We start from the raw sequence: 27,629 nt of genomic DNA on the forward strand, positions 1-27,629 counted from the left end.
GAGGCAACAGTCACGGGCAAAACACGAGCACTGGTCGATTGGTTAATGAACAGAAAACAGGAGGGAATGAATGGGTGATTTTTATGTTGGGAGGCTGTAATCAGTTGGGTGTTGCAGTGATCAGTGTTGGGGTCCCAGCTGCCTGCAAGCCAGATGGTGCTTTGGCTGAGCAGATCAATGGCAATATATCCTAGTTTGTTGATGACACGAACCTTGGTGGCAGTGTAGAGAAAGCAGACTGGTTTCGGGCAGACGTAACTGGGCTACGTGAATGGGTGAGGATGTAGTGAATGGAATAGAAAATGGAAATTCGTGAAGTCACCCACTTTGACATTTTAAATAGAAAAGTGTTTTTTTTGTTTTACATGGTGAGTGACTGAAGGTGTTGGTGTTCGGGGGGGGGGTGGTGCTGGATGTCCCCGCACACTGATCACTGAAAGTTATCATGTAGCTTCAGCAAGTAGTTGGGAAGATGATTAGTAAATTGGCCTTCATGGCAAGAAGGTTTGGGTACAAGAACTGGAATGTCTTGCTCTGATTATTCAGAGTCAATGCAAAATTGCATCTGGAATATAGTGTTGGGGTTTGGTCTTCCCAGCCCCGACATGGAAGCAAGTACTTACACACCAAGGGTCCATTAGATTGATGACTGTGGCGGCAGGTTTGTCGTACGAGGAGAGATTAAACAGGCTGCGCTTGTACCCTTGAATTTTGGACAGTGGGAGGTGATCCCGTTAAACTGTACAAAATTGTTATAGGGCTTGACTGAGTGATACAGGTGTCTAGAACCGATGGTGGTAGTCTCAAAATAAGGGGTCAGCCATTTGGGCATAAATGAAGAAACGTTTTCACCCAGAAAGTGATGAATTTTTCATATTCTATACCCAAGTGGCTGAGGCAGAACATATCCCAAACAAACTGGTAATCGTTTAGTTATTAAGGTTATCGGGGAATGAGAGTTGGTGCTGGGGAAAAGTTGGCCATGATTTTATTCAATGGCACAGCAGGTGCAGGGACTGAATTACTTGCTCTGCTTCTACTGACTTTGTTCTGATGCCTTGCATCTATAGCGTGATCCTTCATGTTGACTGAGTGTGAAAGTATACCAGATGTCATGGGACGGTGGATGGAGCCTCTGCTAACATTTCACCAGAGGGATGGCCCTCCCTCGACCCTTTCTGGAGTTTCACACTGGAAGCTCTGCTCTAGTCACTGGAGGGAAGAAATCTACTTCCTTTTGACTCTTATGCAAGACTTCTACCAACTAAGATCAATACAGTTGCACTGTGTGTTATCAATGATCCCATAAGGCAATGGTAAACATTTCAGTGACTGAACCAGCAAGGTCCACGTCGATGTGGCCTTGTCTAATCTCGCACACCTATACACAGTTCTCTTACCGAGGATAGTGATCAGGTTTCTGCACCACCTCGGCACTGCCTGCAAGCACAACCTTCCTTAAATATTTAGACCACTCGATACTTATTCAAGTGTAATCTCACCAGTGCCCTGAAAGTTAAATCAGTTTCTTCCTACTTTATACTCCAGAGCCTTTGCAATAAAGGCAACATTGCATTAGCCTTCATAATTACTTATTGCACCTACTTGCTAACTTTTTGTTATACTGGAATCACAAGATCTGTTTGTATTGCAACATTTTGCAATCTAATTCTATTTAAATAATTTGTTTTTTCATCCTTGGTTTCAAGGAAGATAACTACACATTTTCCATGTTACCCTCCATCCACCTTGGGCTTCCCCTTTTCCTATCTTCAGTCCTGAAGAAGGGTCCTGACCTGAAACATTGACCACCTGCTTTTCTCCACGGATGTTGCCCGGCTTGCTGAGTTCCTCCAGCATCATAGTGTTTTTCGTCTAGATTCCAGCATCTGCAGTCCTTTGTTTCTCTATTTTTACCCACTCATTTTACCCTATCTAAATGCCTTTACAGGCTCTTTGTCGTCTCCATACAACTTGTTAACCTGTCTTTAGTCACATCTAATGCATTTAAATGGGCTTTGCACCAGTCAAGTCTGGTGTAGATTCAGTGAGCAGGTTCCCCAGTCTGAGGGCAGAATAGTCCTGTTCTAGGCCTACCTGCCAGCAGGTCCCTTGTGTATCTTGGTGGGAGAAGCTTTGCCATGTTGTTTCCACATCTCTGATCAAGGGGCTGCCAGGAGAGCACTGATTCCATCAAAGGTATGGGAGTTCTTTGGAGCTGCTTGCCTTTATGTGGGTGCTTCACAGTTTAAATCAGGAAACACAAAAAGATTTTGTCTTTTATGAACAATTTTATGGGTGGAGGAAAATAAATTGTGGTAAGAAAATAACTAATAAATTCTATTACATACTTGTATGTAATATTCAGACAATCCAACATCTTCAATTAAAATCCAATTAAACATCTGTATCTTCTAACCATTAGGAGTATGACAGGATTGCAAACGTCTTCCACGAATATCAGAAGAAGAAAAATGTGAGTATAAAATGGTAAAATTTTCAAAGAAGTTTTTGTTGCAAGGTTCATAAATGGAAATGACAATTGATTTACAGCCACGTTTAGAAATCTGCATCCGTGATGGTGCTGAAAGCAGAACCCTCATTACACGGTTAATATTTGGTGTCCAGGATGGCAGTTTTGATTCTAGAAAAGAAGGGGCACTGTGGGAATGTTAGCACGTTCCTCTAGTTCTACACCAAGGTACGTTTGGCTGCAGGAAAACAACGAATGCTTCAGTTGGGTATTATCACCATAATCAATCTTCAAGGGGAGTGAATATTCTCAGTACTTTGACTGGGGTTTTGTAGTGTTTGAAGGATTGTGTGCCAGGCTCCAGTTCGGTGATTTGTGGTTCATCACTTAATTTGCTTGAGAGTAGTCAGAACCTAGAGAGAGGATCTGGCTTCCTGCAGTTTAATGTGGAGTTCCCAGTATGGGTGGAAACCTCAAACAGTAGACAGAAGACCAGCTAATTACAAACATGGTGATTGTGGTCCACAGGAAGTCTTGTTACGGAAGCATTGGGCCATGCATGTTGATCTTTATTGCCTCGCTCAGATTATTAACACTTTGGTGGGAAATGGATTTAAATAATGTTTTGGGCATCACGACTGTGTGACCCAGGTGAACTTTCCCTATCCATCAATTGTCTATGCTTAGAATTCTGAACGTGTAGAAGCTGGGAAATTAGGCTGATAATGACGAGCCCTCTAACTCTGGGGAGGTCCATGCATAACTATGGAGTTTGTGTTGATATAAGGTACTTTGGAAAAATTACTCCAAAGAAGGTACTCCAAAGCTTGACAGGTATAAAGGGGATTTTTAAAAACCAATAGTTTATTGAAGTAAGTCACAATAATGTAACTTGAGAGATTCAAGAAATTTAGGAATTAATGTGCTATAAAATTCATGCACATTTAGTGACGAAATTATTTTCAAATTAACATGACTTCAGACACTGTATGATGCAATTTTTTTTTGTGCAGGATCCCACATTCCTGGAGAAAAAAGAACGTTGTGAATATTTGAAGAACAAACTCTCCCATATCAAACAGAGGATTCAAGAATACGACAAAGTCATGAACTGGAATGATAACTTCTAAGAAAAGCCTTGCAGCAAGTCTTATTTCATCTTTGCAACTTGTTTATCCTGAAGCAATGGAAAAGCTTAAAAACTACAGATGCTGGAAATCTGAAATAAAAACAGAAAATACTGGAAACTCTCAGGAAATCAGGCAGCATCTGTGGAGAGAAAGAACAGTCGTAGAAAGTTAACATCCTCCAGAACTTCGGCGTTGGCTGGACTGCTGGTGGAAGAGACTGTGTGAAGACCTGTTTCCCCTCCAAAGGCACTGCCTAATCCACTGAATTTCTCTTTTGTTTTTAATGTATAACCTGATCACTGTTTGACAACTGTTTTATTTTTAATAATTACAAAATCTCACATTATCCTCCCTTCTCTGAGGACATAATATGCATTTTTAAACTGTTAATTTAATTTTTGGCTCTTGTGTGCACAAGTGTTCCCTTTAGTATGTGTATGTATGTATAACTTGATATCTGTAACCAGTTTTAGTTAATACTTTTATATGACACCTTTGTTTATACAGTACACCATGTGCACAAATAAAATAACTAAGAATTCTTTACCATGGCTTCTGTTCAGTGGTCTCAGCCATTTGAGTTTGCTGTGTTCTTATAAACATAAGTTGGTTAGGCTAAGTGCATGAAATTCTGAAACCTAGCTCTAAGTCTGTAATTAGGGGCATAATTAGCTGGAAGGAACCTTTTGAAATCCTGCATCATTTGTAACTAGGAGTCATGGTGCATATTTTCACCAAGATTTGTTGGAAAACAACCAGTATGTTGAAACCACAGCTGCTGTGTTTCTGCAACTGCATCCTGCTGTGTCTACTTGTTTTGTGTGTGCACCTTTGCACTCTGATCTCACCAATGGTGCCTTTTTAACACTCAAAGTGGAGGTATTGTAGATAAATAGTTTTGAGTAAAGATAGAATACTTTTTTAAAAAAGATAGTGTAGAAGTCTGCAGAATGGTATGGGCTAGGCTAATTGCAAAAACAACATTGGTAAGATGCTGTAAATTGGGTAGTGAAATGGCAGAAGGGGAAGTTGAGTACAAATGTGGCCAAGCAAAGACTGGAATTTACTCTCTGGTACACCTGGTGTTAACCCTTGGGTGGATGCTCTGCCCTAAGTTTCATTTTTAAGCGTGTTTTTGTTTTTCCAAAACAATTTTTGCTTTCAGTTACTTGTCTCAGATGCTTTGTTTTAATGACTGAGATGTGGTCAAATAATTTGGATCAACTTGAGCCAAATGATTACAGTTTATACATTGTATATTTTAGAAGAAGTTAATGGAAATTGTTGTACTGTTGTGATAGTTTGTACCTCTCTGCATCCAAGCAACCGCTGTACTTCATCTTTCAGTATGAAAACATGCCATCTAATGTGTTGAGAACTCTACTGACAACCATTTTAAGTTGTGTTAAATAACTGTTTGGTTTAGCTTGTGAATGATTAAATTTAGGCTCTTGAACTGTGTGGAAATTGTGTAATAGAGCTTTAACAAGTGCACAGCTTTAAGTACATTTTCTGGAAAGAAATTGTCTTCAGATTGACTAATAATAACTGAATATCCCTGCTTTGTGCACACAGTCAGTGGTTGTTTAATGGAGGAGCATGGTGAGAAACAAATGCAAAACACATTGTGGAATTTGAGTTTACATCAAAGCCAAATTTGTATCATCTGCTGGAGGCTGTTCTCACAAATTACAGTTGATGCTAATTGATTCATGTGTTCAGTGAACCTGCCAACCTCAGGAAGTGATGGGTTTTAGCACAAAATTCCTAGGAAGAAGAAAAGGTGGTGGTCTTCAGATTAAGGGGTTTATAGAGATAAATTTGAGAGAGTTCTCAAAATTTAGGGGTTACAAAGAAAACTATAGATTAATGCTAAAGTCAAGGGAAACTTCCTCACCAGAGACTGGAAGTTACCAGATGGAGTCGGGCAATGGATTTGAGAGGGAAGAAGAAACTAATGGAAGACTATGTTGGAGTTGAATAAAGAAAGGTTGAAGGGGACCCGGGTGGAGAATGTACCAAGCCCAGACCAGGTAGAACGGCTTCTTTCTACACTGCTAACTTCGGTTGCATTGCTCAACATTATCTTCCATTGGAGCATTAAATCTAATCACATGCTTCATTTGCTTTCATTCTTGCTCCTTCCTTGGCAACATTCACATCTGGATTTAATGGGTCACAGTTTCTCACTCCAATTACTAAAGACAAATATGATTCAAGGGTTGTCAAGGTACATAGTCATCAAGGTGTGGGCCAAGTGTTGGTAGATGGGTTAGGTGTAGTTAGATACCTGGTGGTTGGCCTAGGTATAGTGGGCTGAAGGGCCTGTGTATGTCTCTTACTGAATCCATTACAGAAAGCTGGAATGAAGCTTCTCGATCATTTTCAGTCCCTACTTAAGCCTTGTGTACAAAAGCAGTTGTGTTGGTAATTTAACATGATGACAACCATTTTTGGTTGAAGTCCACCCATCACGAAATTGGACCAGGTATTGCTTCCCAGGGCGTAGTTGACTTTTTTCTGGCATAATTCGTTTGATAGTGTTTTCACTCTGTGTGCTGCTCGTCTTCAACAGAAATTGAAGCAAGAATATGTAACCTTTCATCTTTGGTTTCAATCCCCAGCAAAACAAATGTTGTGGCAACTTTCCAAGGAGATCTTAATAAATCCCCACTGGGATGTCACTGGGACTCTCTGCAAGTCCCGGCATGTCTGAATATGTAATGCTCTACATATTTTACAGTAATTGGTGGGTCTTGCAGCTTTGGGCAGCATAGACTGAACCCTTGCCTCAAGAACCTGGGAGCTGCTTTTGGTTTGGGACTTCCAGTGCCAGTGTTACAGGGATATGGGGGTTGCAGAAGATCATTTTCTCCCCCTACTCTGTGGAAGAACTTTAAGACGCTGTAATGTGGTTGTCATGGTGTGGAGTCCTTAAAGCATTTTCAATTTCAGCTGTTGTGTTGATGATGGCACTGCCTTGGGCAGCTGCTCTCAGGAACTGCATTTTAACTTAGCAACTGGAGTGAAAACTGAAAGTAAACTGTGGCCAGATTCTGCTCTAACTCCATCTACAAGTTTGCAGATGATACCACCGTTGTTGGCTGTATCTCAAACAGCGATGAGTAGGAGTACAGGAAGGAGATAGAGAGCTTAGTGGAATGGTGTCATGACAACAACCTTTCCCTCAATGTCAACAAAAGAGCTGGTCATTGACTTCAGGAAAGGGGGCGGTGTACATACACCTGTCTACATCAATGGTGCTGAGGTCGAGAGGGTTGACAGCTTCAAGTTCCTGGGAGTGAACATCACCAACAGACTGTCCTGGTCAAATCATGTAGATACCACGGCCAAGAAAGCTCACCAGCGCCTCTACTTCCTCAGGAGGCTAAAGAAATTTGGTTTGTCCCCTTTGACACTCACCAACTTTTACTTATGCACCATAGAAAGCATCCTATCTGGATGTATCACGGCTTGGTATGGCAACTGCTCTGCCCAGGACCGCAAGAAGCTGCAGAGAGTTGTGGACACAGTCCAGAGCATCACAGACACCAGCCTCCCCTCCTTGGACTCTGTCTTTACCTCTCGTTGTCTTGGTGTAGCAGCCAGCATAATCAAAGACCCTACCCACCCGGGACATTCTCTCTTCTCTTGTTATGGACTCAGTGAAAGTCCCTTTAAGATAGAGAGTGTGTGTGTATGTGTGTGTGGGGCGTGCTTACGTCAATAGAAGATAAAGGACGTAATGACGTTGTAGAAGAAGAAGAAGAAGAAGGAGAGAGAGAGAAGGGAGAGAGACACCAGCCTGCTTGTTTTCTCTATCGATGGATGAGAAACAATAACTGTGTTTGCCACTGAAATCCATGTATGGAAGTTGGAAGTAATCCGGTGGAGTTCACTTTGTTGCTGACCTGTAGAAGGAAACAGGTATTTGTGTGTGGACGACCACGGTTCGGATGCTTTTCGGGGTGAGGAAGTCACTACCGAGTAAACACTGAAGTGTCATTTGGGTTCCATCGTGGAACATTTGGATTTCGTATGTACTCTCTCTATGTTTTTCTACATCTACATCTTATCTTCAGACAACGGTGGTTGTTGAAGAAGCCCTTGCTCATGTTTCACCTTATGGCTTGCGGAACTGAACTTTAAGAACCATTCAGGAACTGGGAGTTTTGGACTTTGTCACACACACACACGACGAGTTTAGTTTTGGGGTTAACGTTCAAGGTTTAACATTTTTGAATTCTAACATACTAACATTTTTACTTTTATTTTACGTATTATCATAAGTAGTGATTAATAAAATAGTTTTTAACACTGAATCATGCTCAGTGTGTTTCTTTTGTTGCTGGTTTGTGACACTCTCCTCTTCCATCGGGTAGAAGATACAGGAGCCTGAGGGCACGTACCATCAGACTTAAGGACAGCTTCTACCCCACTGTGATAAGACTATTGAACGGTTCCCTTATACAATGAGATGGATTATGACCTCATGATCTACCTTGTTGTGACCTTGCACCTTATTGCACTGCACTTTCTCTGTAGCTGTGACACTTTACTCTGTACTGTTACTGTTTTTACCTGTACTACATCAATGCACTCTGTACTAACTTAATGTAACTGCACTGTGTAATGAATTGACCTGTACGATCGGTTTGTAAGACAAGTTTTTCACTGTACCTCGGTACAAGTGACAATAATAAACCAAAACCAAAACCAGTTTTGTGATTGTTTTTTTGTGGGGAGCAGGGTGTCCCCAGTTGAGCATTACACCAAAGATTTGTTGTCTGATGCAGTGGGCCCTGTTAGCGTTTGTCACACATCTCCATTTTATATTACTGTATAAAAGTGAGTATCACAGGACTGTCCATCTGAGAGGGAAGGCTGAGCATTGGTTTAATAGTACATCGAGATGGCACCGCTGAGTCAGCGAGGATCATGCTGAAGTCCTAAATCGGGCCTTAAATTCGCATGTTCATTTAAGGTGCCAATGTGCTGTCAGTGACTGAAGACTAATAATTCCCCCTTTTCATTTTCTTTCAAATCGAGTTTTAATCAATTTGTTCAACTTTTCCAAATCCATACCTGTTCTTAAATAAGCTATATGTTGTCCTAATTCACAAGTCCCACAGCCAATTTGATTTAACATTGAACAAAAACTTTCCACTCCAAAGAATTCTCAGGACTGTCAAGCGCAGTTGTCCCTTTTGAATTCTATGATGGCTATTTCAGACACTTGTTTGTAATTTCAATCTTCTGGCATGGATCCACAGATAAAAGGATGTGAAATATAACTTCTTGGGATTGAAAATTTTGGATGTATTTTGTAAAACTTTAACTTTGTCACCTTACTGCCTAAATGTAGCACGGTAGCGGTTAGCATAACTCTATTACAGCGCCAGCAACCCGGGTTCAATTCCAATCGCTGTTTTGTAAGGAGTTTGTATGTTCTCCCGTGTCTGCGTGGGTTTCCTCCGGGTGCTCCGGTTTCCTCCCACATTCCAAAGACGTACGGGTTAGGAATTGTGGGCATGCTATGTTGACGCCGGAAGCGTGGCGACACTTGTGGGCTGCCCCCAGAACACTCTACGCAAAAGATGCATTTCACTGTGTGTTTCGATGTACATGTGACTAATAAATAAATAGATGATCTAAACCTTTTATATACAAGGGGAAGGTCACCTTCATTTATCTCTTTGATATTCTTTTTAGTAATAACTGATGAAAATATTGTTAAATACCCTCCCCTTTTTTATCCACAAATTGATTATTCTCTTTTATCCAGGGATCTGAGCTCACTTTTAATTTTTCTCTTGCTGATGTTACTACATAGAAAGTGCAAGATAGATCCTGGTCAATGGTGCAGTGTTATGCTCAGCTCTTTTATTCTTGCAAATTACTCGTGGAACTGCAGCAGCTCAGACTCTTTGGTGGAGTAGTCCCAAGGTCAGCTGCTTGTGAAAGGACTTGTGATATCCTGGTTGCATTGTGCTTCCAAGATGTTACATAAACTTATTGTATTTGTCTGAGAAGATGGTGCCTTTGTTTCTGAAGTAACACCAGTCCTTTGTGTCCCGTCAGTGCATACCAACAGATTGAGCACATTTTTGTAAATTAGTTTGGAAGGGGTGGTAGGAGGACTGTTTCCACAGAGAGACATGATAAGGATTCCATTTGTAATATGACACTGGAGTACTGCAGCTGTCTTGAATAAAGCTGTTCTAATCCAATTAACCATTGTTTTTATAGAGCACTTGAAGTCACAAGGTTTTTGTTTAGGAGATATCATAGATCAAGAAATCTAGTTGAAACTTTCCCTTCAAAAATTTGCAGATACAAAGTTTAAATGCTCCAGTGGTGATCAACTAATCATCCTAGGAATCACATTTGAAACTCTTTGATCTATGGTTACTCAGATTTTGTTGGTATTGGTTGTACCGAGGTACAGTGAAAAACTTGTCTTGCATACCGTTCGTACAGATTAATTCATTACACAGTGCAGGTACATTGGGTTAGTACAGAGTGCATTGAGGTAGTACAAGTAAAAACAGTAACAGTACAGAGTAAAGTGTCACAGCTACAGGGAAGTACACTGCAGGTAGACAATAAGGTACAAGGTCATAACAACGTAGATTGTGGGGTCAAGAGTCCATCTCATTGTATAAGGGAACCATTCAATAGTCTTATCACAGTGGGATAGACTCTGTTCTTGAGCCTGGTGGTATTGCCCTTAGGCTCTTATATCTTCTGCTTCATGGGAGAGGGGAGAAGAGAGAATGACCCAGGTGGGTGGGGTCTTTGATTATGCTAGCTGCTTCACCAGGGCAACGGGAAGTGTAGACAGAGTCCAAGGAGGGGAGGCTGGTTTCCATGATGCGCTGGGCTGTGTCCACAACTCTCTGCAGTTTCTTGCAGTCCTGGGCAGAGCAGTTGCCGTACCAAACCGTGATGCATCCAGATGGGATGCTTTCTATGGTGCAGTGATAAAAACTGGTGAGGATCTAAATTTCTTTAGCCTCCTGTCAGTGCGCTTTCTTGGCCGAGGCGTCCACGTGGTTGAACCAGGACAGGCTATTGGTGATGTTCACTCCTAGGAACTTGAACTTCTCAACCCTCTCCACCTCAGCAAAATTGCAGATGCTGGAAATGTGAAAAGAAATCAGAAAATGCTGGAAGCACAACAGGTCAGGCAACATCTGCAGAAAGAGAAATAGAGTTAATGTTTCAGACCCGAGACTCTCATTTGGGAAGAGGAGATTCTGCCAGTTCTGTCTAAAAGTCTTGAAATGTTAACTCTTTTCTTCAATCGATAGATGCTTCTTGATCTACTGAGTATTTCCGGCATTTTCTGTTTAAATCCTCATTCAGGACTCTGTCTGTGGTGTTGGTGTCTTTGACTCCAATCCACAGCACACTATTCTCTACCATCTTGGTGCTAGCCCAACCCAGGGAAGACCATGCCAGAGGATCCTAAAGACCCTGTAATCATAACCTAAACTCCACAGATGCTGCCTGTACTGTGTTGTAAAAGGTTGGTACAATATCGTGGGCTGAAGGGCCTGTACTCTGCTGTGATGTTCTACGTTCAAACGGGCTGCCGGAGGAACTTGGTGGGCCGAGGAGTTTTGGTGAAGGGAAGTGGACAGTTGATGTTTTGGAAATGTCTTGGCTCAGAACGCCGACTGTCCATTTCCCTCTACAGATGTTGTCAACCCACTGAGTTCCTCCAGCAGCTTGATTTTTGCTCATCAAAGCAGCTGTTCCCCAGAAGGATGGAGAAAACATTTCAAGGACGTCCTCAAAGTCTCCTTGAGAGATGTAACATCCTCTGGCTTGTCGGTCCTTGAATCTTGAGTGAACATAGAATATTACAGCACAGTACAGGCCCTTCGGCCCACGATGTTTTGCCAACTTTTTACCTACACTAAGATCAATCTAACCCTTCCCTCCCACATAAGCCCTCTATTGGCAGTGCTCAGATAGGTGGAGAAATATCTGGGACAGCTGACTGCAGCAGATGGAGGCCAAGCATAAACAATTAAACATCGGGAAGAGCCTGCAATGATTTAATGAACCCACTTGCCCTGCCCATCCAGCTCCACCTGTGGTAATGCATTCTCAGCCACCAGGGACCGCCTCAGAGACATGCGCAGAATTTGTTTGTCTCCTCCCAGCCTGAAGTTTCAAGAATTTCTATTTTTATATTTTTAGGTGTCGAAATTTAGTTCACACTAGACGTCATTACTAATGAAGCATTTTCATTTAAGAAAATTCTTTAAGAATTATTGCTTTGTTTAGAATGCTTAATTGTGACTAATTTTCAGGTGAGAGCAGAGAATTCAAGGCCCCATCCCCCTTACACAGGGAGGCTCTTTGTTTCAACTGTTTGCCTGGAGCAGCAGAACAGGTTCTACAACAGCTCCATGTCAGCAGGGCCCTGTCTTTCTGTAAATGCAGGCCATTTCAATGAGATTGTAAACTGCATTCACAACAACAAGATGGTCCTCAACAACTCTGAAGATAGGCTCGACCTGGGGTTGAATAAGGATAGGGTTACAAGTAAAAAAACTCATTTTGTCATCATGGAAGGCCGTGAGCGATATTGTTTGAAGCACTCCATTCACAAATTCACTTTTTTAAAGCAGTTTCAGTCATTCAGTTTCTAACTTTATCAGAAATTGGGAGCAACACACAAAATGGGGAGAGGGGGACTGATGTCAGAGGCTGGGAGTGACAAAGGGCTGAAGAAGATGGACTCTGATAGGAGAGGTCGGTGGACCATGGAATAAGGGGAAGGAGGTGGGGAGGGGAACCGGAGGGAGGAATCAGAATCAGGTTTATTGTCACTGATGTATGACGTGAAATGTGTTGTTCTGCAGCAGCAGTACAGTGCAAGACATAAAATCACTACAAATTACAAAATAAATAAATAGTACAAAAAATGAGGAATAACCAGGTAGTGTTCATGGGTTCCGGGACCGTTCAGAAATCTGATGGCGGAGTGTGGGTGATGGGCAGATCGGGGGGAGGGGGGGAAGAGAGGGGGTGATTGGGCTGGTGGGATAAGGGAATCTAGGACAGAGGGAAGTACTTACCGTAAGTTAGAGAAATCAATGTTACTTATTTTAAGTGAGTTTCAATCACATTGTGGAATATGTTCTATATATGTTATATAGACCAAGAATTCTGTTGGACTTATTTACCCTCAGGGTTTGAGAAAACAGATTCCATCAGCATGACAGAAACTTTCTGGGGTCTTGCGTAAATCCTTTGATAACAAGTGTCACTGTGGGTATTTGTACCTGTAAACACTCACCATGTTGCAATGTCTTTGCTCTTTTCTGCTATTTAGCATGTGAGCTGGATCCTAATTACAACATATTTTACAATTGAGATGAAGTGCCAGAAATACACAGCGATCTGGTCACATATAAAGTAACTTTTCTCTTTGAAAAGTTTCAGCAGAAATGAAAAAAAATTGACACAAATTTGCAGGATAGGCCACTGTTCAGGAAACTTGAGAGAGACAGGATATCCAAGGGGAAAAGGGGATGTTTAACACCTGAAAGCTATTAAAATGCTTAAAAGCTCAGCAGGTCAGGCAGCAAATGTGGACAGAGAAAAGGGTGAATGGTTCAGCTCAATAGCTCATCGTTCTAAAATGTTAATGCCTTCTTTCTCTCCACAGATGCTGCCTGAACTGTTGGGTATTTCCATCATTAGCTGTTTTTATCTCAGGTTTCTTGCATCAACATTGTGTTTTGATTCTTCAGAGAAGCCACAGATGTCGGTCAGGACAGAGTGGGCAAGTATGAGGAAGAGGGATCCACTAGAACAGTGTTTGTGGGAAGAGGTTTAAAGAATGGGCTTTCCCAGGTTGGATAATGATAACATCCAGTGGCTTGAGGGGTAAGACTTCCAGGGAAGGTCTGGAAAACGAGGGCCGCTGTTTACTGCTGGGCTTGTGGTCCAGGTGGAGGTAAGAGGAGCAGGCAACGGCCTCCTGGGCAGAGAGATCTCTCTGCCACATCGTTAAAATGATGAACTTTATAATGCTGGTTTATAATTACAGCGAATAAATACATTTTTTTACAACGATTATATGTGTGAAACACAATCCGGAGCTTCCCAGTTTCTGCAGATACTTCCCTACACCGTGAGTCATGTGCCTGATAAATCTCTCTCCCTTGTCAGTGGAAAACATCGGCGTGTGTGGAAATACCTGTTCTACAACAACTGAAGGACTTGTTACAGAAAATAGCAGCGTTCTCTATTGACAGCCAAGTGCCAGCCAATGAGTTGCAGGTTGGGAGATGTGTTGGCTCAGAGTCTATCTACGTGTAGATGGAACAGAATTTATGAAACAAACCCCAGCAACTCTGCTCAACAAAAACAACAATTTCGCCAGAAAGTTGCAGTGAGCAGCGACGTCACACACAAGCAGTGCACAGCGACGTCACACACAAGCAGCGCACGGTGACGTCACACACAAGCAGCGCACGGTGACGTCACACACAAGCAGCGCACGGTGATGTCACACACAAGCAGCGCACGGTGACGTCACACACAAGCAGTGTGTAGTGATGTCACGCACGCACGAGCAGTGTGCAGTGATGTCATGCACGAGCAGTATGGAGTGATGTCACGCACGCACAAGAGTGTGCAGTGATGTCACGCACGCACGAGCAGTGTGCAGTGATGTCATGCACGAGCAGTGTGCAGTGATGTCACGCACGCACGAGCAGTGTGCAGTGATGTCATGCACGAGCAGTATGGAGTGATGTCACGCACGCACGAGTAGTGTGCAGTGATGTCATGCACGAGCAGTATGGAGTGATGTCACGCACGCACGAGCAGTGTGCAGTGATGTCACGCACGCACGAGCAGTATGGAGTGATGTCACGCACGCACGAGCAGTGTGCAGTGATGTCACGCACGCACGAGCAGTGTGCAGTGACACACCAGTTACATTACTTACCCAAATTCAGGTGCAGGGCTTGATTGACAGTGGGATGACCCAATCATTCCACTCTGTTTTGAAATCATGTTCTAAACACAGTCAGGGGGGGTCTTGTTATTCTGATGGAAAGGGTCAGGCAGTGGACAACATTAAAGGTTAAAGAGAGTCTTTGTGGGTGTAGGTAATGGGAATGTTTAAAGTAACATGTACCAGGACTGTAACTGATGGATGAAGTTCAGCTGGGAATGGCCTTGGTGGTGGACGGTGTTGGTGGTGGACTGGTGTTGGTGGTGGACGGGTGTTGGTGGTGGACGGGTGTTGGTGGTGGACGGGTGTTGGTGGTGGACGGTGTTGGTGGTGGACGGGTGTTGGTGGTGGACGGGTGTTGGTGGTGGACTGGTGTTGGTGGTGGACGGTGTTGGTGGTGGACGGGTGTTGGTGGTGGACTGGTGTTGGTGGTGGACGGGTGTTGGTGGTGGACGGGTGTTGGTGGTGGACTGGTGTTGGTGGTGGACGGGTGTTGGTGGTGGACTGGTGTTGGTGGTGGACGGTGTTGGTGGTGGACGGTGTTGGTGGTGGACGGGTGTTGGTGGTGGACGGTGTTGGTGGTGGACGGGTGTTGGTGGTGGACGGGTGTTGGTGGTGGACGGGTGTTGGTGGTGGACTGGTGTTGGTGGTGGACGGGTGTTGGTGGTGGACGGGTGTTGGTGGTGTATGTGTGTTGCTGGTGGACAGGTGTTGGTGCTGAACGGGTGTTGCTGGTGGACAGGTGGACGGGAGCGACTGTTGGCGGTGGCCGTGTGTTGTGTCGGTGGATCAGGTGTAGACCGTCCCTGGCGGATGATTGACGTGAGTCCCAGCCACTGGTTAGCAGGGAGAGGCTGGGTGTCGGCCAATGGGTGAGGGGCGGAGGCAGGTTCTCGCCCGGAGGGTTGGGAGGAGCCGCGCACCTTTCGGGGTTGGATCTGGGGAAAGGTTTAAGCGGGTGGTTGCCCGGCTCTCGGTCCGCGGATCACCTCCCAGCCCCAGCCCCAGCCCCAGCCCCGCTGTAACTAGCGCCCATTGTGAAGGAGCTGTAGCGGGGCTGCGGAGCCGGTGCCGGGACACTCCCCGCAGGACCCCCAGGGTGAAGGATGTCGAGCCGCGAGTGGGATCACCCTCCTCCCTACCACCCGGGCAGCGAGTACGGGTGAGTATTGGCCTCCGTCGTGAAGTTCTGGCCCTCCAGCATCAGCTCCGATTATCGAGGGTTGTGTATGGAGACGGCATCTTCCAAGTTGTGCTCTTTCTTGGAACAACCGTGCAGTTGACGTGTGTCCCGTGAGTTGTGTCTGGCGCTCGGTGCCGGTGATGCTGCTGCCCGTGCACTCACCGACTGTGCAGGTGGCAACAAACTCCCCATCTCTCAGCTCCTCCGTGTGTGGGGAGGTGGGTTAGTCCTCACCCACCTGTCTTGACCTGATGTCTCAGCACATGCAGCTTCTGTGAGTTAGCAGTCGGCACAAACATAGCTGACCCTTTCCTCTTGTAACTAAACTCAGCATCCTGTCATTACAGAAAAGCTTTTTGTCTCCTTTTCAGTTCTGACCAAGGTCTCCGATCTGAAAGGTCGACTCTGCTTCTGTTCCCACAGACGCTGCCTGACCTGCTGAGTATTTCCAGCATTTTCTGGTTTTTGTTTGCTTTAGATTTCCAGTATCTGTTTGGTTTTCACGTCCTTGTGAGACTAATTAACAATAACTGGAGTTTTGGTCAGTTATGTTCCTCCTGTTTGCATTTCTCAGACACTCACTGCTGTACAAATGCAGGTTGTTGTTGTCTTCTCAATAGACAATAGGAGCAGAAGTAGACCATTCGGCCCTTCGAGTCTGCACTGCCATTTTGAGATCATGGCTGATCCTCAACAATCAATATCCTGTTCCTGCCTTGTCCCCATATCCCTTGATTCCCCTATCTATAAGAAACCTATCTAGCTCCTTCTTGAAAGTGCCCAGAGAATTGGCCTCCACTGCCCTCTGAGGCAGTGCATTCCACAAATTCACAACCCTCTGGGAAAAGAAGTTTTTCCTCACCTCTGTCCTAAATGGCCTAGCCCTTATTCTTAAATCATGCCCCCTGGTCCTGGACTTCCCCAACATCTGGAACATATTTCCTGTCTCTATTTTGTCCAATCCCTTAATAATCCTGTATGTTTCAACCAGATCCCTTCTCAATCTTCTCAATTCCAGCGTGTACAATCCCAGTCTCTCCAACCTCTCAGCATAAGACAGTCCCGACATCCCCAGAATTAACCTCGTAAACCTACGCTGCACGCCCTCTATAGCCAGGATATCCTTCTTTAACCTGGAGACCAAAACTGTACACAATACTCCAGGAGTGGTCTCACCAGGGCCCTGTACAAATGCAAAAGAATCTCTTTGCTTTTGTACTCAATTCCCCTTGTAATACAGGCCAACATTCCATTAGCCTTCATCACTGCCTGCTGCACTTGCTCATTCACTTTCAGTGACTGATGAACAAGGACTCCTAGATCCCTTTGTATTTCCCCCTTACCTAACCCCACACCATTCAGATAATAATCCGCCTCCTGTTCCTGCTCCCAAAGTGGATAACCTCACACTTATCCACATTAAACTTCATCTGCCAAGTATCTGCCCACTTACCCAACCTATCCAAATCACCTTGAATTCTCCTAACTTCCTCTTCACATGTCACACTGCCACCCAACTTTGTATCATCAGCAAACTTGCTAATGTTATTCACAATGCCTTCATCTAAATCATCAACATAGATCGTAAACAGCTGCGGTTCCAGCACCGAGCCCTGTGGCACCCCACTAGTCACGGCCTGCCATTCTGAGAAACATCCATTCACCCCTACCCTTTGTTTCCTATCCGCCAACCAGTTTTCTATCCATGTTAATACCCGCCCCCCAATTCCATGAGCCCTAATTTTACCCACCAATCTCCTGTGCGGCACTTTATCGAATGCCTTCTGAAAGTCGAGGTATACAACATCCACTGAATCTCCCTCGTCTATTTTCCTGGTTACATCCTCAAAAAAACTCCAGTAGATTAGTCAAGCATGATTTGCCCTTGGTAAATCCATGTTGACTCGACCCAATCCTATCATTGCTATCCAAATATGCCGTTATTTCATCCTTAATAATGGACTCTAGCATCTTCCCCACCACAGATGTTAGGCTAACTGGACAATAGTTCCCCGTTTTCTCCCTCCCTCCTTTCTTAAAAAGTGGGATAACATTAGCCATTCTCCGATGCTCAGGAACTGACCCTGAATCTAAGGAACATCGGAAAATGATCACCAATGCATCCACAATTTCTAGAGCCACCTCCTTTAGTACCCTGGGATGCAGACCATCTGGACCTGGGGATTTGTCAGTCTTCAGCCCCATTAGTCTACCCATCACCATTTCTTTCCTAATGTCAATCCACTTCAGTTCCTCTGTCACCCTCTGCCTTTTGTCCATCCTCACTTCTGGGAGATTTCTTACGTCTTCCCCCGTGAAGACAGATCCAAAGTACTTATTAAATTCGACTGCCATCTCCCTGTTTCCTGTAATAATTTCACCCGATTCGGTCTTCAAGGGCCCAACATTGTTCCTAACTAACTTCTTTCCCTTCACATACCTAAAAAAGCTTTTGCTATCCTCCTTAATATTCCTGGCTAGCTTGCCTTCGTACCTCATTTTTTCTTCCCGAATTACCTTTTTAGTTAAATTCTGCTGCACCTTAAAAATTTCCCAATCTTCTATCTTCCCACTCAGCTTGGCTCTGCCATACTTGTTCCTTTTTAACACAATGCTATCTCTGACTTCCTTTGTCAGCCACGGTGGCCCCTTTCCCCTCTTTGAGTCTTTCCTTCTCTGGGGAATAAACTGATCCTGCACCTTGTGCATTATTCCCAAGAATACCTGCCATTGATGTTCTACTGACAATTCTGCTGGGATGCCCGCCCAGTCAACTTTAGCCAGCTCCTCCCTCATGGCTCCATAGTCTCCTTTGTTCAACTGCAAAATTGACCCTTCTGATTTGCCCTTTTCCCTCTCCAATTGCAGATTGTTCAATTGCTCGTTCAATTCCATTTACACTGCTGCAGAAAGTGAAGTAGTCCATCCCCGCACGCACAAATTCTAAAATGCTTCCAATCCACAGTCTTATTGCTGGTTCTTGCAAGTTTATAAACCTTTTCTATACCATCTTTAATTTCTGCTGTAAATGATAGTTGCAATTCTTGTCTCTATGGATGGATAAATGGCTCGTAGCACCTGTGCTACACATGCCACAGATGTAGTGTAGGCCGTGATATAAATGGGGAAATTAGAGGGGCATGTAATGGGTGCCAGGGCAATCATGGAGGACTCTAATCTAGAGATAGACGATAAATGAAGTTAGTACCAATGACAGTGTGGAGGAAGAATTCCTGGAATAAATACCAGATGGATTTCTGAGTCAGTATGATGAGCCAGTAGCCAGAGAACGGGCGATGTTAGATCTAGCACTGTGCAACAAGAAAGGGTGAATCAGTAATCCTCTGGTAAAGAGGCTCCTATGCAAGTGTGACCATCAAAGAGACAAAACTTGTGAGTTAGATTCGTAAATGATGTGGCGCAATCTGACACGAGACTTTTTCAATGTGAGCAAAGCAAACTGAAGGTGGGAGAGAAAAGTTGGGCTGTGGTAGGTTGGGAACCTGCATCGAAAAGTATGAAGGTGGACAATCGTTGGCAGGTGTTTAAAGAAATAACATGATTTATAATAAAAGCGCAAACTCAACAGGAAAGGTGGAGCAACTATCGGTTACAGCAGAAATTAAAGATGGTATAGAAAAGGTTTATAAACTTGCAAGAACCAGCAATAAGACTGTGGATTGGAAGCATTTTAGAATTTGGCAAAGAATTACCAACAAATAGATAAAGGAAGTGAGAATAGAATGTAAGAGTGTAAATGTGTGAGAAATATAAAAAGACTGTAAAAGATTCCATTGGTATGTAAAAAGAAAAACATTGGTGAGGTCAAACATGGGTCCCTCACAGATAAACACAGGAGAATTTGGGATGAGAAATAAGGGAATGGCAGAGGAATTAAACAAATGCTTTATGGGTCCTCATGAAAAGACACAAAAACAAATTCTCAGATGTCTGCAGAACTAAGTATCCAGTGTAAATGGGGAAAATAAAGGAAATAATTACCAGTAAAGAAGTAGGACTGGACACGACGATAGATATTCAGAGTACTGAAACAGGTGGCTATAGAGAAAGTGGATGTTCCAGTTATTTTTCTTCCAAAATTCTATAGATTCTGGAATGGTTTCTGCAGATTGGAAATGACCAAATATATCCCCACCGTTGTGGACAATAAAAGGGGCATTACTGTTAGTGGGAGAATGCTGCAATCTATGATAAAGACCACAAGAGGTGAGGAGTAGGGCATTCAGGTCCTTGAGCCTGGTCCACCTTTCGATAAGATCATGGCTTTTATTCCTTAAGACCACTTTTCTGCCCTTTCTCTGTCACCCTTGAGTTCCTTACTGATTCGGTCTACCTATCTAGGCCTACAGTTTTGTAAGATCTTGTACACAGTACTCCAGGTGTGGTCTCACAATTTGGTCTCCTTAGCTGGAAAACAATATACTTGCTGCAGAAGAAGTTCTGTGATCCTTGTTCGCCTCGTCTACATTATCACAAAGGCTATCAAAGCTGTAAAATGTTACAGAATGACTTCCGACTGTAAAAGGAAACACAAGTTTTTTTCATTAATGGCCCTTTGGAAATATATACATTGTGTTATTTATGGAAAAAAAAAGTCCAGGAGCACTTTACCGTGAAATAATGTTTGGTTTGTGGTGAACACGTGAAGTCTGTGTTGAATTAATTCTTTATTTCCAACATTATAGCCGTGGTTCAGCCTATGCACCAAGTAAGGATATGTATGACGGAGATGTGCGATCGCAGCCTGCTGGTTCCTATTATCCAGATGAAACACAGCACTTCTACAAATGGTCTTCTCCTCCAGGAATTATCAAAATTTTAGCGGTCCTTATCGTTGTGATGAGCATCGGAATCTTTGCTTGTGTGGCGTCAACCTTACCCTGGGACATGGACTATTACGGAGGAGGGATGGGAGTAGGAAATGGCATGGGATATGGAGGATATGGAGGATATGGAGGAGTTGGTGCAGGCTTTGGATCTGGTACAGGCTATGGATATGGAGCCGGAGTTGGAGCATATGGATATGGAGGTGGCTACACTGATCCGCGAGCTGCTAAAGGCTTCATGATTGCGTTAGCAGCTGTCTCCTTCATAGCACTCCTGGTTGTCTTTATCATACTCGTGTCACGGGCCAGGCTTTCAAGATCAAGAAAGTTTTATTTAATTCTGATGATTGTGTGTGCAGTCGTTGGCTTTGTAATGTTTGTGGCTACAATTGTCTACATCATGGGAGTCAACCCCACAGCCCAGGCTGCAGGATCTGTCTTCTACAATCAGCTGCTGACACTCTGCAATCAGTTCTACATCCCATCCACCACTGGAGTCTTCACAAATCAGTATCTCTATCATTACTGCGTTGTTGAACCACAGGAGGCAAGTACCTCAAGTCTTGGTGAAGCAAACAAATTGTAGTGTCATTTCTCGGTAGTTATTCTCCATGCACTCTATTGGGATGTAAATATTCAGGATTGTTTTTATAGTTAAGTGAGGTGAAATAATGATGGCATCCAGTACTGAGTTATGAAATTTCCCTTTATGAGTAAAAGGTACATTTGTTTTTGCTCTCAAACTGAGATGAACAAAAACATTTAACAGTGATTTTTACCTTAAGGCTGAAGAATTATAAACTTAACATAATTCAGCAACAAATAGTTGCATTGTTCAAAGTGTGTTGTGTAGGCTTTCAGTTTTACAGTTACAATATTGTTAGTTCAACCAACCTTCATTGGTCAGAATGGTCAACATGGCGAACACCTAGATTAAGCTTTGTTGTAAATTAAGGTTAAACTGAAATGCTGTGAAGATGTGTGTTTGTGGCACCAATAGGATGAGACGTGGGTGAACAATACATAAGATTTTATATTAAAAAGAAAATTCCTAGCAAGAATATGTTAAACAAAATATGCACACAGTTGTTACCAACAGTATTAAAGTCTGCTACATACATACTGATATTTCATGCTTAACAGTGATTTGACAGTTCTGGGATACCGCGTTGAAAATATTAGTGAATTCTCAAAACAAAAATATTTGTACATAGAATTATGTAAGATTGTTAACCAATGTTTCTCTCAGAAACATGATTTGAATTGATAACTTTAATATAATCAAGCAATGAGTTCATGGGCTGGCACTTGTACCGCAAACTGCAGTGGTGGTGCAGTACAACTATGAGTGTACTGATGGTTCCTTGATCTTATTTAACTTCTTGTTTTATGGTCTCCCTCCAGGCCCTTGCAATTGTGATGGGATTCATGATTGTAATAGCTTTGGGTCTAATCATCTTTTTTGCATATAAAGTACGAAGCAAAATTTCAAGGTATGGTAAAGAAAACATCCTGTGGGATAAGATTCCCATGGAAAGTGAGATGGCTCCAAATGTTGAAGAATGGGTAGGTTTCTCTTGGTTTGATCTAATATGTTGTAAATAGTCTATTGCATAAAATTTCTGTTTTGGGTTGTAAAGATCCATTGTCATTTTTTTCTTGGAAAACCATGTGGTATATTGAAGTATTTAAGTCGTTAAGCAAAATAAGTTTTCCCTTGTTTAAAAGAAAATCACTTTCCCCTGTCTTACTCAAATCCAGTAGTTCAATCGCTGGAATGATCCCTAACTACAAACAGGTTAGTCAGGCTCTAAATACAATGGATAGAGGACTTTGCAAATCATATTCCCAATGTCTGGAGGATTGTTACCACTGTAGAAACTCAAAAAAAAATGCCTGATGGAATTAAACCTATGTAATTTCACTATCTGGGTTTAAGAACATGACTACCACAATGCATTTGTTCAACGAACCTTGTGCAACAATATATTCTTTGCACTGAATTCACAATGATTCTTGATTTTTGATCGTCACTACTTGTTTTTAATATGTAAATGCATACAGCAATGTTTACTCTTTCCAATTTGCAAGCAGTTTGCAACTAGTCAGCATGAGAGTATGATGATATTTGTAGAGCTCCTTTTCATGGTGGCAAACATCTGGATGCATTTTATGGAACATTGGGCATATGGAGACTGAGAAGTAACAAACGGCAAGGAGAAACACAAATGTGCTGATGTGGCGTTGAGAAGTGGGAGAGGAGGGTGGTATTTGGAGAACTGGAGCACAGTGGCTGAAGGAGAAGCAGCCATTGCTGGAGTAAGAAATAAGTAAGCCATTGTTAGAGGAATGGTTGCTGATTTGAGATACAGGAGGACATTGAGTGGAGGGTCAGTGATGAAACACATTAGGAACCCAGGTCAGAGCCGGTGGTACTTAGCACGCAGTTGGGTGATGGTGGATGCTTTTGTTTGAATAAGGACATGGCTGGGCAGGCACAGTAGTGTAGTGGTTAGCGTAATGCTTTACAGTGCCAGCAACCCGGGTTCAATTCCTGCCGCTGTCTGTAAGGAGGTTGTATGTTCTCTTAGTGTCTGCGTGGGTTTCCTCGGGGTGCTCTGGTCTCCTCCAACATTCCAAAGACATACGGGTTAGGAAGTTGTGGGCATGCTGTGTTGGTGCCGGAAGCGTGGTGACACTTGCGGGCTGCCCCCAGAACACTCTCTGCAAAAGATGCATTTCACTGTGTGTTTTGATGTACATGTATTGGTTTATTATTGTCACTTGTACTGAGGTACAGTGAAAATCTTGTCTTACAAACTGATCTTACAGGTCAATTCATTACACAGTGCAGTTACATCAAGTTAGTACAGAGTCCATTGATGTAATACAGGTAAAAAAAACAATAACAGTACAGAGTAGTGTCACAGCTACAGAGGAAGTGCAGTGCAATAAGGTGCAAGGTCACAACAAGGTAGATCGTGAGGTCATAAGGTCATAGGTCGTAGTCCATCTCATTGTATAAGGGAACCGTTCAATAGTCTTATCACAGTGGGGTAGAAGCTGTCCTTAAGTCTGGTGGGACGTGCCCTCAGGCTCCTGTATCTTCTACCCGATGGAAGAGGAGAGAAGAGAGAATGTCCCGGGTGGGTGGGGTCTTTGATTATGCTGGCTGCTTCACCAAGACAACGAGAGGTGAAGACAGAGTGCAAGGAAGGGAGACTGGTGTCTGTGATGCGCTGGGCTGTGTCCACAACTCTCTGCAACTTCTTGTGATCTTGGGCAGAGCAGTTGCCGTACCAAGCCGTGATGCATCCTGATAGGATGCTTTCTATGGTGCTTTGGTAAAAGTTGGTGAGAGTCAAAGGGGACAAACCAAATTTCTTTAGCCTCCTGAGGAAGTAAAGGTGCTGGTGAGCTTTCTTGGCTGTGGCATCCATGTGGTTTGTCCAGGACAGGCTGTTGGTGATGTTCACTCCCAGGAACTTGAAGCTGTCAACCCTCTCGACCTCAGCACCATTGATGTAGACAGGTGTATGTGTACCGCCCCCTTTCCTAAAGTCAATGACCAGCTCTTTAGTTTTGTTGACATTGAGGGAAAGGTTGTTTTTGTGACACCATTCCACTAAGCTCTCTATCTCCTTCCTGTACCCCGATTCATCACTGTTTGAGATACAGCCTACAACGGTGGTATCATCTGCAAACTTGTAGATGGAGTTAGAGCAGAATCTCTAACAATGTGACTAACAAAGATATCTTATCTTAATATTGTGTAGAGTTGTTGGCATTGTACAATCAAATTCAGTGCTTAAGAAAAGCTGTAGACAGAGAATGGGGAAGCACAGATCGGTTGGCCTGGAGCAGCAAAGTTGATGGTGCTGGCAAGGATTAAGGACTGGTTAATGGGCAGGGAACAGTAGGAAGAAACTGGTAATTTTCAGATTGGGAAGTCATGACTGGTGGGGTGCTGTGTCCCCAATTGTCTGTCCTTGTTGATGAGGATGAGTTGTGATGTATCCAAGTTTGATGATGGTTTTAACCTGACGATGTTGGAAGTGAGGAAGATGTAGAGAGGCTTCAGCAGGATTTGTGGCAAGCCAAGTGGATGGGTGTGGACATTACAAATGGAATGGAATGTGGAAATCTGTGATTGGTGGAAAACTAGACGGGTGGAGACTGAAAGGTGTTGGTGTTCAGAGGGGCCTGGGTGCCCTTGTACATGAGTCACTGAAAGTTGCCTTGCAGATTGGGCAATGCAAGCAGTGTGTTGGCTTTTTATGGCAAGGGAACTTGACCACAAGAGTGCAGATATTTTGCTGCAATTGTATAGGAGATTGCATCTGGAATATTCTGGTCTGACCTCCATGCCCAAGGAAGGTGTGGAGATCAGACCTCGTGAAAGAGGGAGGGCAGTAAGGATGTACCAGATTGATTCCTGGAACTGAGTCTCTTGTCTGCGCCCACTCTCTCCACAGCTTAGAAGAATGAGGGGTGATCCCATCGAAAGATGGGATGATGTTGCTCCTGGATGTGGTGTCTGAAATCATGCTCCTGGTCTCAAAATCAGAGGTCAACTATTCATCAGAGATGAGCAGAAGTTTCTTCACCCAGAGTGTAATTAAACTTTAGTATTTTGTACCCAAGAGGGCTGTGGAAGTTTTGCCATTGACAGAGATTTAATGGACATTTAGATATCAAGAGACATGAGTTTACTTTGAGAAAGTGGCTCTGATGGAAAAGAATTTAAGATGTTTTAAGTTTATGGCTATGCAGTGATCCTATTGAAGCTGCACTTATTTTTGTAAATGTTAGATAAAGATAGAATTAAACTTGGCTTCACCCATAATTGACAGGGAGAAATTAAAACATGATTTTTTTTTTAATACAATGTGACATAATAATTTGTTTAGTAATGCAACATACTACTATTTTTCCTAAAATTTTTGGGAGGCTACATACTTCATGCATTGGAGAAGTGCTCATTTCTGTAGAGCATCTTGCACAATGAGTATGATGATTTAAATTAGTTTTAATACTGTGCAATTATGTGTAAGTGAAATGATGGGTGTTAATTTGGATTTCCTTAGCCGTGGAAACAAGTGTTGAAACTGAAACTCCTACCTGGTGAATTAAGCTTTTTTTGCATCGCCATCTGGGGTAGTTTCAGGGAGCCAGTTTCTGGGTGTGTCGGTAAACAGGTTTCGAATGGTGAATCTGTAATATGATGCCAGTGATAACTTGCCTTGGTCTTGCTGTCATGAGGCCGTTGCTCCACAGGTAGAAAATTGGAGCCCATGTAATGAAAATGCCTAAACCAGTAAATTAGTTTTTAAAGGCTTTTATTCCTATTTGGATGTAACGACTCGTTTCAACTGTTAACTCAAACTCTACTCCATTTGAAGCAGTTTGAAATGAAGCATGATTCCTCCTCTAACACTTTGCTCTACCCTGACTTGTTCACGTGCTGTATGGTGTTAAATTACAGGCACAGAACAGGTTTTGTTTTGTTTCTGACTGTTTCAGTCCAGACAGTAACCAGAGACACAATGAGATCATTTTTTTGACACTAGGAGATAAAGTTTAAAAACGAATATCATTCATGCAATCTCCAGTAATGACCTTAAATTTTATATTCATCTTTAAAATCTAAATACTATTTACAGTTTGAAAACAGAAATAAATTGAACACAAAGTTAAGCTTTATTTAAATGCTGCTGTGCTGTTTTTGTTTTGAAATTGCACTTTACAGTTAACTAATCTGAGCTGAAATTTGTCCTTTAAAAATTGTGAGTGGTGGACAGTGTTCCATCAAATGTGGAGGTAGGAGAGGAGAAGAAGGGCCATATCATGGTTTAAGAAGGAAGGCAAAAAAGTTTTGTATTGGTTTATTATTGTCACTTGTACCGAGGTACAATGAAAAGCTTGTCTTACAAACTGATCGTACAGGTCAATTCATTACACAGTGCAGTTACATTGAGTTAGTACAGAGTGCATTGATGTAGTACAGGTAAAAACAGTAACAGTGCAGAGTAAAGTGTCACAGCTACAGAGAAGGTGCAGTGCAATAAGGTGCAAGGTCACAACAAGGTAGATCGTGAGGTCAGAGTCCATCTCATTGTATAAGGGAACCGTTCAATAGTCTTATCACAGTGGGGTAGAAGCTGTCCTTAAGTCTGATGGTACGTGCCCTCAGGCACCTGCATCTTCTACCTGATGGAAGAGGAGAGAAGAGAATTAGATGGAAGGAGCACACTTGCTGACCTTGGTCAGGGAATCCTCAGTTGAGGTCGATGAATCAAAACTGCTTATGAGGAAGGTTGCATTATTGGAATAGATGCAACAGAGATAAACAGGGCAAATGGATCAGAGCACTTGGGGGCGCGGGGCGCAGGGAATCCTTGCAAAAACAACTTGAAAGGCAAATGAGCTAAAGTTGGTGTATGGTCCGTCTCCAGAAACGGAGGGTGAAGGTAATAAAGGAAATCAAGCAACAGCGGAAGCTTGAAATCTGAACTGAAACCAAAAAGTGCTGGAAACGCCAGGCAGTGTCTATGGAAAGAGAAACTGTTCGCATTTTGGGTCAAAGACCTTTTGTCAGAACTGGGAAAGAAAGAAAACAAATTGGTCGTTAGTGTGTGTGTGTTGGGGGTGGGGGATGGTGTTGGATAGGACAAAGGGAATTTCTGAGTTGAACGAGGCCATGGTTGCCATGGAGATAAACTGTAGAGGAAGTAGGGTTGTTGCAGACAGAAGAGCAGGTTAGGGAGTCAAAGAAAATGAATCCTGGGAATGCTGAATGGCGAGGGAGGGGATGATGTGTCTGGTGGTGCATCTTGTAAGGAAGAGTCCAGGGTGGAAATATGAAGCAACTAATATGTTTACCTTGGGGCAGAAGGAGGAACAACTGCCATTGTAGCAGAGAAAGGGGAAAGGGCTGAGAAGGATTGGCACAGAATGTTTCTCATATCTCAAAGAGGCGGCCACTTGTGGGACCTGTATGGGTTTTGAT

The 27,629-nt window shown here is 43.1% G+C and overlaps 1 protein-coding gene across 1 annotated transcript in view; it reads left to right on the forward strand.

The window, feature by feature from the left end:
* Nucleotides 1-27,629, forward strand: part of LOC127572944 (uncharacterized) — a 61,798-nt gene that overhangs the window by 22,113 nt on the left and 12,056 nt on the right. The window contains exons 6-11 of the mRNA XM_052020669.1: nt 2,426-2,476; nt 3,487-3,600; nt 13,798-13,908; nt 15,438-15,883; nt 20,480-21,167; nt 22,025-22,186. Of these exons, the coding sequence (XP_051876629.1) occupies nt 2,426-2,476; nt 3,487-3,600; nt 13,798-13,908; nt 15,438-15,883; nt 20,480-21,167; nt 22,025-22,186 (1,572 nt within the window). The remainder of the gene's footprint in view (nt 1-2,425; nt 2,477-3,486; nt 3,601-13,797; nt 13,909-15,437; nt 15,884-20,479; nt 21,168-22,024; nt 22,187-27,629) is intronic.

The sequence above is a fragment of the Pristis pectinata genome, chromosome 7 (genome assembly GCF_009764475.1).
Source record: "Pristis pectinata isolate sPriPec2 chromosome 7, sPriPec2.1.pri, whole genome shotgun sequence".
Lineage (NCBI taxonomy): Eukaryota > Metazoa > Chordata > Chondrichthyes > Rhinopristiformes > Pristidae > Pristis > Pristis pectinata.